Raw genomic sequence first — 15,291 nt, 5'->3', positions numbered from 1 at the left:
ATAAAGTCCGCGATAATAAAGCCTATACCCATTTAGAGGGAAGATATGATTGGTCAATTGTACTGTCATTTGACATTACTCTCGTTCAGTTACTATAGCTGGCCCTCTGTGAATTCATAGCTGGATGTCCAATCAGCTCCTGTCTTCACCTCGCAGAGAGGAGCTTCTTTCATTTAACCCTTCACATTCAAACAGAAACTGAATAGGCAGATTCAAAGGATTTATTTCTTTGGAAATGTTATTTTAAATACAATTTAATCAAGTTATTTTTGGTAAAACTATTGACAAATATTACTAAAAACATATTTAAAAAAAATATATAAAGAAAAATATAATTTGTTTTAATGTTTTTAAATATTATTTTGTAGAATATCTTAGGCCCTCAGAGACAGGCTCGCCACTAGTAAAAATCTCTCATACACACGTGTGAAAGGCTCTCACAGACACACACAACAGCGTTGCAGTCGGGAAGAAAAGCAATGTGGAGCGAGAGAGCGAGAGAGCACACCTTTATCTATTTAATAAAGTTGTACAAAATAAAGTAAGAAGTCATTCCAATGTGTACTATAGGACAGTAAAAAGTTTAAAAGGGGAGTGATTAGTCAAATATGTATAAGTAAAAAGAAAGAATGCTAACTAGGTAACATAAGATAAGAATAAACATGTTTAAATGATTTGTTGTGATCATATTCTAAAGATGTTTGGATTATTGAAAAGTATACAGCTCCATTTCATCTGAGTGTTGAGAGCTGTATCCATACATTCATGTTGGGCTCAAAGTAGGGCTGCTCGATTATGGCGAAAATCATAATCTCGATTATTTGGGTCAATAATTGATATCACGATTATTAAAAACGATTAACCATTTACTTTGAAAAACATCAATTTATTGAAGAAAATAATTTGAAAAGTATGTTTTTAACAGTTGATTACCCTGAACTTTAAGTATAATTCAACTGAAAAACCTATTTAAAAAATAAATAAAATCGTTTTATTTCGATTATGTTGTTTTCATAATCGTTGCAAGCCAAAATCGTAATTGCGATTAAAATACGATTTAATTGAGCAGCCCTAGCTCAAAGTGCACCAGATTGATGCATTCAACTTCAACATTTAAAAAAATCTTCCTGGGGGTGCATGCCCCTGGACCCTCCTAGAGGATGTGACGTCCACCACCAAATAAAGCAGGTTAAAATAATTAAATTGCATACATTTTATTTTAGTAAACACTGAAAACGGGTCCCACAGACCCAAATAGCACTCAAAGGTTAAAGGTAGCATATAATAATGTTCAAATGTGCTAAATATATACACTGCAAAAAAAACTAAAAAGCGGAGTAAAAGTAGCTCACGACTTGTTTTATTTTTTGAAAGTAACCCTCATCCTAAAAAAAGTTGGAGACCCCTGTTATAGAACGATACATTTGACAATTTTAAGCTTGGCCTACCATTTTATTGGAGCGATGAGGAACAGGTGGGGCTTGAAAAGGCCCACCTGTTCAAAGTGGGGAATGCCAGAAAAAGTTTGAGAACCACTGGTTTAGCCTGATGAATCCGATTCAGAAAACACGCATTTTAAAAGCTTTTCGCCTGCCGTCTTGTCTGCAGACTTGTCAAAGCATTAATTCATGGTTTTTACTAACTGTTATCAGTATGTAGTTACTTCGGCATCACTTTGAAACGTGTATTACAATTAAATCACGGTCAAATATGTTCATTTTGTTGTAGGATTTACATGGAGATACGCCCCGTCCCCTCTCCAGCGCCTCTTGTTTGAATGACAGCATTGACAGGAGCAAACACAGCTGACAGCCGCAGTGAAACTCGAGCGATTAGAGCGATGCGAATATTGGGTGGTCTACCATAGTATTTACATGGAGATAATCCCCTTAAAAACCATGAGTTAATAAAGCATTAATTCTGTGTTTACTCCTGTCATTCAAACAAGACGCTGGAGAGGGGGCGGGCCGTATCTCCATGTAAATCCTATCGGAATCGGATCCATCAGGCTAAACTAACCTGTAGCTGCTCCGTCCACACTCACAACAACGTCATACAGACATAAATAAAGCAGCGACTGTATTCACCATGACATAGACAGTCTGTGGTTTGTACATGTTTAACTTTTGTCCAGTTTCTGAACAGATATGAGGAGCTGTGAGCTCTGAGTGTGTGCTAACAGCTAACGGCTGATGTGTTGGGCTAATCACGAAGCGTCATTTCTTGACTGGCAGCAAAAACAACCAATCACAGCAGTGCTTCTCTGGCTGCTCTGTCCAATCACAAACAAGAAGTGTTCTCCCTTTCCGTCCAATGTGAAATTCTGTGGTGTTTTGTGAAACGCTGTTGCGTTTTCTGAAACGCTGCGGCGTTTTGTGAAACGCTGTGGCGTTTTGTGAAACGCTGCTGCGTTTTGTGAAACGCTGCTGCGTTTTGTGAAACGCTGCGGCGTTTTGTGAAACGCTGCGGCATTTTGTGAAATGCTGTTGTGTTTTGTGAAATGCTGTGGTGTCTTGCACTTCAGGGCCACCGTACATCTAAGCTAAAGCTAGTGCTGCAGTGGGCCTAGGCTACACTATCATTTTTTTTTGATGATTGTCAGTATTAAAAAAAAAAGTGTTGTTCCAAAGCTTTGTTTGGTCTTAAATAAGTTTGAATAAACATTATCGTTTGACACATATCAGCCAACTTTTCTAGCCTGCCTGTTTTTGGTGTCATGCTATGCTGGCTTGTTAGCATACAAAAAGGCCAACGTTCCTTACCTCTTTAAACCGTTGTTGACAGCACTGCAGCCTTTTTTAACAATTAAAACAATATATATTCAATTGAATTTTTAACACTGTGGAGTAATGTTACAATTACATTAGTTTACGATAAAACCACACAAAACATGCAAATTAGTTACTGCAAAATATCTAGTAGGCCTACGTTAGCTACGTAAGTTATCATTACATTAGTAACGCTAACGTTATGGTTATGCCACATAAATCCCTACTTTTGGTTTGTTTAACCCATAGACTGGTTTAACCCCATACAACTGTACTAATGTAGCCCTGAAACACGTAGGCTACTTTCTATGGGTAGGCATGTGACAGTCAGTAACAATTACGGAACATTAAGTGTGGTAACACATTATAAATACAGTCTGAATTGTGAGAAATAGATTACTTTGGAGTAACGAGCCCCGCATAGAGCAGCGACCTGCTGCAGTTGTGTCAGGGCGCCGCTGGGTGAGTCTCTCCGCTGCTCGTCTCTAACAGCTCCCTTTTCCTAAAGAAAAGAAGAGGAGAACTAGGTCCGGGGAGGAGGGCCGCCGCCATTATCGGAAAGCTGGCAGAAATAGCACTTTCACACACGCAATCTGCCCATGAATTGACCAGGACATGAACAGTTTCTGTTGCAGTAGAAACATTATTTGAGACAATATACCACGGCGATTGCAACAAACTCACCGTTGTCTCGTGTGCGCGGCCGGCCCAGCATTATGTGGGAACAACAATGGACAGAATAATTATTGAAAAAGCAACGTGGTGAACCGAGAGGAAGACGGCTAAGCAGATTTTTATACGCCTGGATTTCGCTACAGGAAACCGCATTGCAAGAACAAATCGGATTGTTCTAGCATTCGAGATATTTATTTCTTCATTCCCCGTGTTTAATTGCAACGCTAAGAGTGATGCTGGTCAAGAGGATCCAGGCATGGGTAATGGATATTTAAATATAAGTACGCCATCGCACAAGTTTTTGTTTAATCAGTATTATATGTGAATTGAGAGGACCCATAGTGTATTCTGCGGCTTTATGCTTATGCACATCAGGCGGCGAGGGCTGCGGCAAGGGCTGGCCTGACAGATGCAGGAGGAGAAAGGGAGAAATGCGATGGTATGTACCCTACTCTCTATGCTATTCTGTATCGGCTATTTCCTCCAGAAGCTGTCGAGGGCTGCACCCTGCAGCCAGCTGGGTAAATAAATTCCCTTTAAACATTGTCGGTGTGGAGAAGGTAGGCTATCCCAAATTTCGGCTCTGCATAGTCTGCAATTTCATTATGTAGACAGGCCTGGCGTGGTCAGCCCCTCTGTGTGCACCCAAAGCCCATGTTAACTGGTAATCCTTCGCAACAAATATAACGTTACTAGATCTTATCTAAGTAAGTTGGTTATGTAAATTGGATTGGTTTAATGTGTACTTTTAGTAAACTATGTTTTTATTTCCGATAGACTGATCAGTGTGGTTGTTTTTCTTCGTAAAGAACTTGTCTGCATTTTGGTATCCGGCCTAGCTCAGCTGAGCGGTGTGGACTGCCCATGGTTGCTTTTGACCCTGCCGGAGCGGTTTATTTCTAATGTGTGGACACCTCATGTTACATGTTGTTCATTTCCCCATATTTTCATTTGTCATGATGTTTCACTCAAGTGAATAAAATCAGACAAAAGTGAAATTCTGCAATATGTCATATTTGCCTTCTATTGAAATTGTGAGCACATCAGAAATGCATCAGTGCTATTATGATGGAGGCATTTATCAATGCTATGATAATAGAAGTTGGTCTTTTAGCATTAAGTGTCCTAATGGTTTGAGGAAATTCAGTGTCTTTGGCAGTAATTGTTAATAAGTTCTTTATTCAGTCACCGATTTGTCTGTGGAGATTGGGCTGATAGCTGCTGTTTCAGTTAGGTTGACAGACTGAGGACTCTACATCATATTCATTTTCATGCTGTCACCCCACTCACTGATCAGCTGACATTGTCATTTAAATAGCACCACTCCCAATGTGTTTTTTGGTAGGATTAATGAGTGATCATTTTTCATGGATACACCTTGATAAGGCTATGTCTGACATGTGTGTAATGACATATTTATTTTAGTTTTCTATGATATTAAATAAAATACTTGGATAATTTGGACTGTTGGTGAGACAGAATAGGTTTGTCTCTTGCATCTCAGGGGGAATATGATGTGATTTTTTTGGACTAAATATTCATCAGATTAATTCTACTTTGATAATAAAAGTTGTAAGTCAGTCACAATCAGCAACAAATCAGCCTAAAATGTAATGATATTTGGAAAAATCCTGTCTTCAGTGAATTCCCCATTTGGAATTGAGTTTACTTGATGTTATAGTGTGACCCCTTATTGGAGATATATTGACTGCTATCATCTTTATTATGATTTGGATGGTGACTAGATATGTCATAAACCACAATGTATTGATTTTGACAAATGTTTACATTGAAACACATTCAAGGCCATAGTTGTGATCATGGACAATTCTCAGAGCGCAGTAAAACGTTGAACCAGCATTAGTTCCCCTTAAACATTCTGCCTTACAATCACCACTGACAAGGTTCACTCCTTCAATATATGTTGGTATACAAAGGAAATGGGCACAAAATACAATATAATGGTCCTCTCATCATTCTCAGATATAGGTTATACTCGATTACTGTGAAGGGAAAAGACCTTATGCAAGTTGACATTTTGCAATGGTTATGTGGAATATATCACGGTATAAAAATACTGTAAGGAACATAATACAAAATTGTAAAGACCATTATCACATGAATAAAGCATGTTTTATTCTAAATGTTGTTCAGTTCATAACCCAGTTTGTTTGATTCTTTTTTTATTTCTGTTTTTTACAGGATCTGATGTCACAGAAGAAGTGAATAAAAGAACCATCTGCTCATATCACTGCATGGCCCTTGTTTAAAGTTGAAGACCAGCAGAAGAAAGTGAAATCTGATCTCCTCTGGATCAGCAATTGTATGGACAAACATTAGAGTGAACTCCTTTATACAGTGCCTGTTTGTGGCAGGATGAGAGTCAGCAGGCTATGATGGCAAAAAAGCAAGATGCCCGGGCACCCATTTACAACCTCATTGTGGTGGGTTTGTCAGGAACTGAGAAAGAGAAAGGGCAATGTGGGGTTGGCAAATCCTGCTTTTGTAATAGGTATGTGCGGCCAAGCGCTGATGACTTCTACCTGGACCACACATCGGTGTTGAGCACCAGTGACTTTGGGGGTCGAGTGGTTAACAATGATCACTTTTTGTTTTGGGGCGAGGTAGCCCGGGTTTTCGAAGAGGGGCCGGAGTGCAGGATGCACGTTGTAGAGCAAACTGAATTCATTGATGACCAGACATTTCAGCCACATCGTAGCACTGCTATGCAGCCCTATATCAAACGGGCAGCAGGAACCAAGCTGTCTTCAGCAGAGAAGCTCATGTACTTCTGTACAGATCAGCTGGGCCTGGAGCAAGACTTCGAGCAAAAACAAATGCCTGAGGGAAAGCTGCAGGTGGATGGCTTCCTGCTTTGTATGGATGTCAGCCGGGGCATGAACCGCAACTTTGATGACCAGCTGAAATTTGTCACAAATTTGTATGGTCATATTAGCAAGACTAAGAAGCCCATTGTGCTGGTCCTCACCAAATGTGATGAAGGAGTTGAACGTTACATCAAAGATGCACATACCTTTGGTATTACAAAAAAGAGTCTACCCGTAGTTGAGACATCTGCACGCTCAAATATAAATGTGGACCTTGCCTTCCTCACGTTGGTTCAGCTTATTGATAAGGGCAGGGGTAAACCCAAGATCATACCTTACTTTGAAGCCCTAAAGCTCCAGAGTCAGCAGATAGCTTCTGCAAAGGATCGCTATGAATGGCTTATCAACCGCATAGTCAAGAATCATAATGAAACCTGGTTAAACACCAGTCGTCGCATGAACACCTCCCCAGAGTTCAAAGAATATGTTTTCTTGGAGGGAACAGCTAAGTGCAAGAAGCTTTTCCAACAGCATGTCTACCGTCTGAAACAGGAGCACATTGAGAGGCGTCGCAAAATATACTTAAGCACTCTTCCTTTAGCACTTAGTTCTTTAGTGCCTGACCTTGATGAGATAGATCAGCTAAGCTGGTCTGGGGTACAGAAGGTCCTCGAGTCCAAGCAGCACTTTGCCCATTGGTTTGTTGTTCTGGAGGACTCACCATGGGAGGATACATCTCACATCGACAACATGGAAGATGAGAGAATCCCTTCAGACCTACTGGAGACAGGTGAAGCAGAGGACCTATTTAATGCCCACCTTGAACATCTGCGTAATGAGTGCAGGCGGGCAGAGATGAGGCTGCAGTTCAAAAAAAAGTTGTCTTCCTCTCCCTTTGTCACACCTGGTAGGCCGTGGGAGGAGGCCCGCAGCTTTATCATGAATGAAGAGTTCTACCAGTGGCTCGAGGAGACAGAGTACTTGGAACTGTACAACCGCCATCAAAAGGAAATCATTGACCGTGCTAAAGAAGACTTCCAAGAGCTCCTACTGGAGTACTCTGAGCTTTTTTACGAGCTTGAGGTGGATGCCAAGCCAAGCAAGGAGAAGATGGGGGCAATTCAGGAGGTTTTGGGTGAAGAACAGAGGTTCAAGGCGCTTCAAAAACTTCCAGCTGAAAGAGATGCTCTGGTGTTGAAGCATATCCACTTTGTCTATCATCCTACAAAGGAGACCTGCCCTAGCAGTCCTCACTGCGGAGACTTTAAGATTGAACAACTTTTAGTTTCACGTTTCCCCACGTGTTACCCCTTTTTCGATGTGAAAGCTCACTTTGGGGACACCAAAGCTGATAGAATCAACCTTGTCATACTAGGGAAGGATGGACTGGCAAGAGAATTTGCCAATGAGATTAGAGCTCTCTGCACAAATGATGACTGGTACGTGTTGGATGGGAAGATGTATGAACTGACGCTGCGGCCGATTGAGGGAAATGTACGTCTTCCAGTAAATTCATTCAACACCCCCACTTTCACCCCTCACGGATGTCTGTGTCTGTACAACTCAAAAGAGTCCCTCTCCTATGTGATTGAAAGTCTTGAGAGACTTAGGGAATCAACTCTAGGACGAAGAGACAGCCAGCTAGCGCAGCTGCCAACCTCACTGCTCTTAGTCACTAAAAGAGGTGTGGGATCATATGTGGAAATTGGTGGAGAAACTGCCTTACACCTAATAACACAGGGACAGCAGACTGCAAGGAGGTTGCAGTGTAGCTTTTTAGACCCTGCCTCCCCTGGTGTGGGCTATGGCCATAACGTCAATGAGTCCCAAATCAACCAGGTGCTGAGGGGCCTCCTGGATATTAGGAGGAGCACATCCTTTAGTAGCAGCTCCCCGCCCCTCCTCCCTGAGCCTCCAGGGCTCAGAGACTCCCCTCACCAGCCAGCGCAAGAGGCAGACCTTCGAATTGTCATGTGCCTAATGTGTGGGGACAACTATGATGTTGAGCAGCTCCTATCCCCTTTTCTGATGCATCAGCACTGCAGGCCCATGTCTAATTGTGGCACCTCTGTGCTGTTGGAGCAGACAGTTGGCGGACACAAGCTGGCGATAGAGCTCTCTCTGCTCTCATACCACGCCTCCTTCACTTTGCGCAAGAGCAGGTTAGTGCACGGCTACATTGCTGTGTACTCGGTCTCCCGAAAAGCCTCCCTGGAGACGCTTTGTGCATTCCTGTGTGAAGTTCAGGACATCATCCCGGTTCAGCTGCTGGCAGTGGGAGATAGCCAGGCAGAGCTCACTGACAGCGACTACGCCTGTGAGCAGCAGATGCAGGGCGAGGAGCTAGCACATGAGATCGAGGGTCGCTTCAATAGTGTGGTTTGTGGATCCGGGGGGGTTGTGGGAGGTCTGCATAGGATCGAAATGTTCCATTCTTTTCTGATGGAGGTGGTAGAGAAACGCAACATCGTGGAGGCAACGCACATGTACGATAATGTGGCTGAAGCATGCACCAATGAAAACGTATACTCCCCACGCTGCAGTTCTCCCAGTCCCGTCACCATGTTCCTGGATTCAGAGGACGACGTAGAGCCTTCCCCGCCATACTACGATGGCACACTCACTTCTCATGGTGGGGGCTTCAACCTGCCTGACCTCGATTCCAGTGACATATCCGTCATCTCTGAAATCAGAGACTTTGAGAACAAACTCAACAACAAAATACCCCCGCAAGTAAGAGTTAAACCAGGCGTCACCTTTGACTTCCGGAAAGTGAGCCGTAACCCGTATATGGATACAATGGGTCACCGTCGCTCCCTCCCCTCTGCGGTTACCTGGGTTCCCGGTGGTGATGTGGGCTACGATCCCTCAGACTACGCCGAACCCATCGACGCCGTTTCAAAACCCCGCCCCAGCAATGAAGAGATAATCTACTCGGTGCCACATGACAGCACGCAAGGCAAAATCATCACCATCCGCAACTCCAATAGGATGCACTCCAACGGAAACGGCTCCGACAGTGAGGCAGACAGCAGCTCCCTGGAGCGAAGGAGGAAGTTCTCTGCAGCGGGGGTGAAGCCTCGTCTTTACCGCGACCGCTCCAAGAGGCTCGGCAAGTTCAGCAGCTTCCGCACAAGCTTCATAGGCAGCGACGATGAGATGGGAGCTCTTCCAAAGACCAAGGAGGATGATTTCGGGACCCTGAAAAGCGAAACTCTGACCGAGGAGACTGAAGACCCAAAAAAGAGGAACATTCTGAAGAGCCTCCGACGAACAGCCAAGGTGTGTATTAAGCCAACTTTTCTCTTTTAATCCTTAAAAAAAAGTAGCTAATTGTAATTTTATGTGCATTAACAGAAATAAAATTTGCATTACTTATTTTTTAAACAGTTTTCGTAAATGTTGTTCTATAGGTATGATGATGGCAGGTTTACAGATGGTATGAAATGTGTGGGGGGGGTCACTGTTAAGTGAGCATGTTTAATCTGTTTATAATGTGTTTGGGAGGGTCCACACATAAAGTTTGTGACTGAATTCAACAAGTGCCACTTAGAAACAACACAATTATCCGTGTTCGAGACTAATGGAGTGCTCCGTCTTTCTTTTTTCTGCAGAAAACAAGAACAAAGCCCCGTCCAGCAATTCCCAAGCCCCCGGAGAGCACTTACTTTGGGGTCCCTCTAGTGAATGTGGTTTCCCCAGACAGACCCATCCCACTGTTCATCGAGAAGTGTGTCCGCTACATTGAGACCACAGGTGCGTTGTCTTTTACACGTGCTGCTGCTCGGCATGTGATGTGTCCAAAATCAGATTTAAGAAGGGACATTTATGAATTGTATTTCTTTACTGAGCGTAATAATTCTAATGTTGTTGATTAGATACCTTAGAATGATTATCGTTGACCACAATCTTATGTGAAAGTAATACATTGATTTATTCAGTTATCCCTGTAGGCGCTGCTAGTACTGTATGTTTCGTCATGTGTGTTTCCAAGGGGGCTAATGAAGTGTTTGTGCTTGTTTCCCACTGTGCCCCCCCCACGTATTCTCTGCTGCGCTCTCTTTTCCTCAGGCCTGAATACAGAGGGGTTGTACCGAGTAAGCGGCAACAAGTCAGAGATGGAAGGCATGCAGAGGCAGTTCGAACAGGGTGAGCCCATCATCAGACTTGTTTGACATGTAATGATGTGTCTGCCTAATCCAAACATAAACAGAGAGTTACTAAAGGAAAGTGACATGCAGCTGAATGTTTGCTCCTGATGGCAGCTACTGCTTATTTCCTATGATCCTTCTAACGCTCTCTTTCTCCTCGTATAGACCACGGATTGGACCTGGTGGAGAAAGACTACGCCATAAACACTGTGGCTGGAGGCCTCAAAAGCTTCTTCTCTGAGCTGCCTGACCCCCTGGTGCCTTGTCCTCTGCAGGTGGACCTACTGGAGGCTTACAGTAAGCAAACACCGCTGGGCAGGGAGGGTCTTCACAAGAACATACAAAATGATTATTTCTTTAGGAGGGAGGGGAGGGTGCTGGGAAGGTTTTTGCAGATCTGTTTTGCTCTGCCTTAGTGTTCACTAGAATAATTTTCATGGTAGTACGGTGACATTCAAATGGCTGTGGGCAACGATGAGTATTAATGGTAGCTTCTCTCTCTGTGTGTGTGCGTGTGTGCAGAAATCAATGACCGAGAACAGAGGCTCTACACCATGAAGGATGTCCTGAGGAGGTTCCCCAGGGAGAATTATGATGTGTTCAAATATGTAGTGAGCCACTTGCACAAGTAAGACCACTGTTTAAATCACTGTAATGGATTTGTTTTCTTGTGGAAGACTCCCATTTTTTTTTTTCAGCATATGATGAGTAATTTGTGGTGCGTTTTGTTTTTCTCCTCAGGGTGAGTCAGCTGCACCGGCTGAACTTGATGACCAGCGAGAACTTGTCCATCTGCTTCTGGCCCACCCTCATGCGGCCGGACTTCACCACTATGGACGCCCTGACGGCCACGCGCACCTACCAGACAATCATCGAGAGCTTCATCCACCAGTGTACATTCTTCTTCTACAACCAGCCCCTCCTCGATTCCCCCACGGGCCTCGCGGGCCTCCCCGCCTCCCCCACCACCACCCTCAGCTCTGCCTACTCTTGTTACCGCTCGTCTCCGCCCCACAACGCTGCACACTTCAGCCCCCTGCAGCAGTCTCCGCCCACCACCCCCCAGTCTCCCCTGCAGTCCCTGCTCCCTCCCCTCCACCAGCACCCCCACTCTCACCACTCCCCTGCCGAACAAGAGACGCTGTGAGAGACGCTGACGCCACATGTGCCCATGATGATGCTGGACCTTATCACCTATACACTAAAATAAAAAAATAAAAAAAGAGAAGTGCACTTGCACATCTTCCATCCTGGACAACTGAGGGCATGAAGAGAGGAGATGAGGAAGTGTGCGAGAAACTTCCCTAACCTGCCATTTGTGTCCATACTCGTGTGCATCAGGGCGTGAGGCGGCCATTATCAGTGACTCCTCCTCTGAGCCCCCGTTCACCTGGAGTTTAACATCCGGTCAGAGGTGTCCGTCATAGCCTCTCATCTGTCTACAGCTTCCACTTATCCTACATTATCAAGAAATAGAAACCTTAAAGCCAAGCTGGAAGAATTGATTTGTGGCCATCGTGTTTTTATCCGTGTAAAACTGTTTTTTTGTTCATCCTGAAAGTACTGCCACTGGATTTTTAGACTGCTCCTCTGTAGGTCCTTTGGGCCGCGGTCTGAGGTCTACCTTCGGGTTTTCTCATCGGCTCTACTTGAGCGCTCAGCATGGGGAGGGAAAGGAAGTGAGGGGGGGATACACATCCAGGGATGCACTTTAATGATCACTGTTGTTTTTCCCCTCAAAAGGGTTTTTTGTTTTGTTGACATACTGTTTTCTTGTGTGTTTTTAATTTCACAGCTCAAACAGCCATACCCATTGCCTCTACAGAGCTCTGGTAGATCAAACTTTGTTTACATCAAACTAGTTTTTTGTATCCACAAACGTACCTGAAGCACTTTTTTGATAGTGTAGTATTAAATCTGAAGAAATGCCACGTTTATTAATTGTCCATATTGTTTGTTTTTAGTGGCTGAATGTGGCATCAGTGCAGGCTTGTAAAACAAAGTCCTTTTTGTAAAAACGTACGTTCTCTTTAAGTGGATCCAGAAGTCCCATTTGAGGTTGATGGGAAATCTGAATTTACTCATAATCACCCAGCCATGTGAAAGAATCGTTTTCTGTCAGAGTTTGTCCTCTTTCTAGCTGTCGGTTGATCAGAGTGGACGTTTAGGGAAGTTTGGTTTAATTACACCAATATAATATCAGAAGAATCTACCTGCTTTCAGTCAAGTGAAGGAGAACATTTTGCCATTTTTGAATGTGTAACCTAATTGTACCATAACACAACACAATTGCCATCTGGTGTCTATTGAAACCAAACGCTTGAAACATGATAGGATGCTGGACGTGTTGCTGTGGCTGTCTATCTAAAGCTCTTTGTACTCATCTAATATTAAGGACCTTCGACTCGGAAGGTTTAGTATTTTCAACGCACTGTTACCGCTAGTCCTGCTACACAATACAACGACCAGTAGAAGTAAAAAAAAAAAATGGTGGATGGGAAGCATTCAGGAGGAGGGAGTTCTATCTTATTAAAAATGGACCACCAGACATTGAGGTTCTGTATGATCATGGCGGTTCTTGGTTGCAACAATGTCAGAGTAGTTTGGCTTTGTAGTATTGGGGATCACCACCAACTGGTACTGTTGGGAATGCTGTTAGGAAGTCAGTCATTTTACGCGTTGTTGGGCTCTTCTCAAACCGCTCAGAGCTGTAACATTAAGACCGGCACTTTCCCCACTATAACACGACTCCCGGGAGTATATAATCTTACCACTTCTGACACAACCTTTGGCAAAATGTGCTGTTCAATGAGCAAAAAGTGAGTGCATACTACTCTATAATGGTTGTTTATTTGTATGTTGGGGAACACCACCCGTTAGTCAATGGTAGAAAACATTTCTAGTGTGTATTTCAATGATTGAAAGTCCATTTTTACAATTGTTGTGACTGGTTCAAGGCCACTTAAGTTTAGTGCATGATTTAAAAAAAGCAAAAAAAAAAAACACAAAGGGAGAAAGCCTCTCCCGGTTTTAAAACATGAAAATTAGTGCGAAAACAAAATGCTGAAGTGAAATAGCTGAAACGTGAAAAGTTTATGTACTGTGCACCAAGAGCAAACCATGGAATTTGTCTGACTGAGACCAGTGTTTGAAGATGAAGGCCTTATGTGAACTGTATAATAGTTAATAAATTAAATCTTGTAAAATTGTCCTAAGCTCCCTTGTGTCTTTCATTGAGCCTTTTGAACAAATCCACAGACATCTCAATCCATTAATTCTGCATTTTCATTCCGTACTTCATTTGTAAAAATACATTGTCTGATTCTAATTTAAAAAGCCACATGCTAGCAGTTAGATCAATATTGTCACAACAAAGGAGCCCGGGGAAATCAAGAATAAAAAGCATATAATTTGGTTGTGCAAAAATGTCAGTATTTTGTAAAATAGGAGGGGCGGGCTCATGACAGATCTGACAAAATATCACACAGGCTATTAATTTATTATTCACAGTTCTCACTAGTGGTTAAAATACTGATTGACAACTTGTTAAACAATGTATAAATGCTACCTAAAGATAGGGGCTAAGCTAAGTTAATATGATTGTTTAAAGCTCTAAATGAAGCATAGTAAAGAAGCTTGATTCTACACAACAAATTGTACCTGCAGAAAGACCTCTGCCACTGTGCAGGTGACTCTGAAAAACATCAATTATTTACAGCATATCCTTCATGAGTGACTGCAGTTTTAGTAGAATACACACACGCGCAAACACACCAACACACACACACACACACACACACACACACACACACACACACACACACACACACACACACACACACACACACACAGTATCTGTTGACCCATGCAGAGCGACTGGACAGTGTAATGCTATGGCGTCCTCTTGTGGTTGAATAGAGTTACAGTAGGGAGAAGAGGTGGGCGTCTGCATGTCACGTGATACCCTGGTTATCATGTTACATTTGATTAAAAAGTAGAAGTATCAGTCACTAATTGACCTGTAATATCTATGTTGACACGATTTGCTATTATACAGTCCATTTCCTCCTGCACAATTCCACACATAAAATCGCACATCTGACTGAAAAGTCCAATATGTCTTCTGTACATGTATAGTACTGTATGTTTTTTGTATATAGGTTAATTTGAGGAACTCTGCAGCCTGAGATTATAAATGCTGTGGTTTATGGGAAAGATCCAATTGAGCACATTCTGAGGAATTGATTTTCGGATGTTTCCTAAAGATATATTACATTACATTACATTGCATTTAGCTGACGCTTTTATCCAAAGCGACTTACAATAAGTACATTCGACCAGGAAGACACAACTTTGAAGAAAACAGAATCATATAAGTACATCAGGTTTCATAGAGCCAAGTATTTCAAGTGCTACTCAACTAGCTATAGATAAGCCAGTCCTTTATTAGTATATAAGTGCTCTGTTAGCAGTTCTTTGTTAGTAATTCTGTCGCTCGAGGTGGAGTCGAAAGAGATGAGTTTTCAGTCTGCGCCGGAAGATGTGTAAGCTTTCTGCAGTCCTGATTTCAATGGGGAGCTCATTCCACCATTTTGGAGCCAGGATAGCAAACCCACGTGTTTTTGCTGATGGGAACTTGGGTCCCCCTCGCAGTGAGGGTGCCGCGAGTCGTTTGGCTGATGCAGAGCATAGAGCACGCGCTGGGGTGTACAGTTTAACCATGTCCTGGATGTAGGACGGGCCAGATCCATTCGCAGCATGGTACGCAAGTACCATTGTCTTGAAGTGGATTCTAGCAGTTACCGGAAGCCAGTGGAGGGAGCGGAGGAGCGGCGTGGTGTGGGAAAATTTAGGAAGGTTGAAGACCAG

At 43.1% G+C, this 15,291-nt stretch overlaps 1 protein-coding gene across 2 annotated transcripts; it reads left to right on the top strand.

Annotated features, from left to right (window-relative positions):
- Positions 1-3,195: 3,195 nt before the first annotated feature.
- arhgap35b (Rho GTPase activating protein 35b) lies at positions 3,196-13,631 on the top strand. 2 transcript variants are annotated; one of them, XM_034098826.2, is made up of 8 exons: positions 3,196-3,703; positions 3,819-3,882; positions 5,646-9,553; positions 9,886-10,027; positions 10,343-10,420; positions 10,588-10,719; positions 10,945-11,050; positions 11,164-13,631. In XM_034098826.2, the coding sequence occupies exons 3-8, from the start codon at positions 5,837-5,839 to the stop codon at positions 11,567-11,569; spliced, it is 4,581 nt and encodes a 1,526-aa protein (XP_033954717.1). In that variant the 5' UTR covers positions 3,196-3,703; positions 3,819-3,882; positions 5,646-5,836; the 3' UTR covers positions 11,570-13,631. The 2 variants fall into 2 exon arrangements, with proteins under 2 accessions (XP_033954717.1, XP_033954718.1); XM_034098827.2 differs by lacking the exon at positions 3,819-3,882.
- Positions 13,632-15,291: the final 1,660 nt, after the last annotated feature.

This window comes from Pseudochaenichthys georgianus, chromosome 14, assembly GCF_902827115.2.
Source record: "Pseudochaenichthys georgianus chromosome 14, fPseGeo1.2, whole genome shotgun sequence".
NCBI classification, from domain to species: Eukaryota; Metazoa; Chordata; class Actinopteri; order Perciformes; family Channichthyidae; genus Pseudochaenichthys; species Pseudochaenichthys georgianus.
Note: the sequence above shows the minus strand (reverse complement) of the source record. Positions and strands in the feature narration are given on the sequence as shown.

Coding starts and splice junctions, on each gene's coding strand:
- arhgap35b (XM_034098827.2), top strand. CDS start 5,837: ATGATGGCAAAAAAGCAAGATGCCCGGGCACCCATTTACAACCTCATT. Junction 9,554..9,885: donor GCCTCCGACGAACAGCCAAG/GTGTGTATTAAG, acceptor TTTTTTCTGCAG/AAAACAAGAACAAAGCCCCG. Junction 10,720..10,944: donor GGACCTACTGGAGGCTTACA/GTAAGCAAACAC, acceptor GCGTGTGTGCAG/AAATCAATGACCGAGAACAG.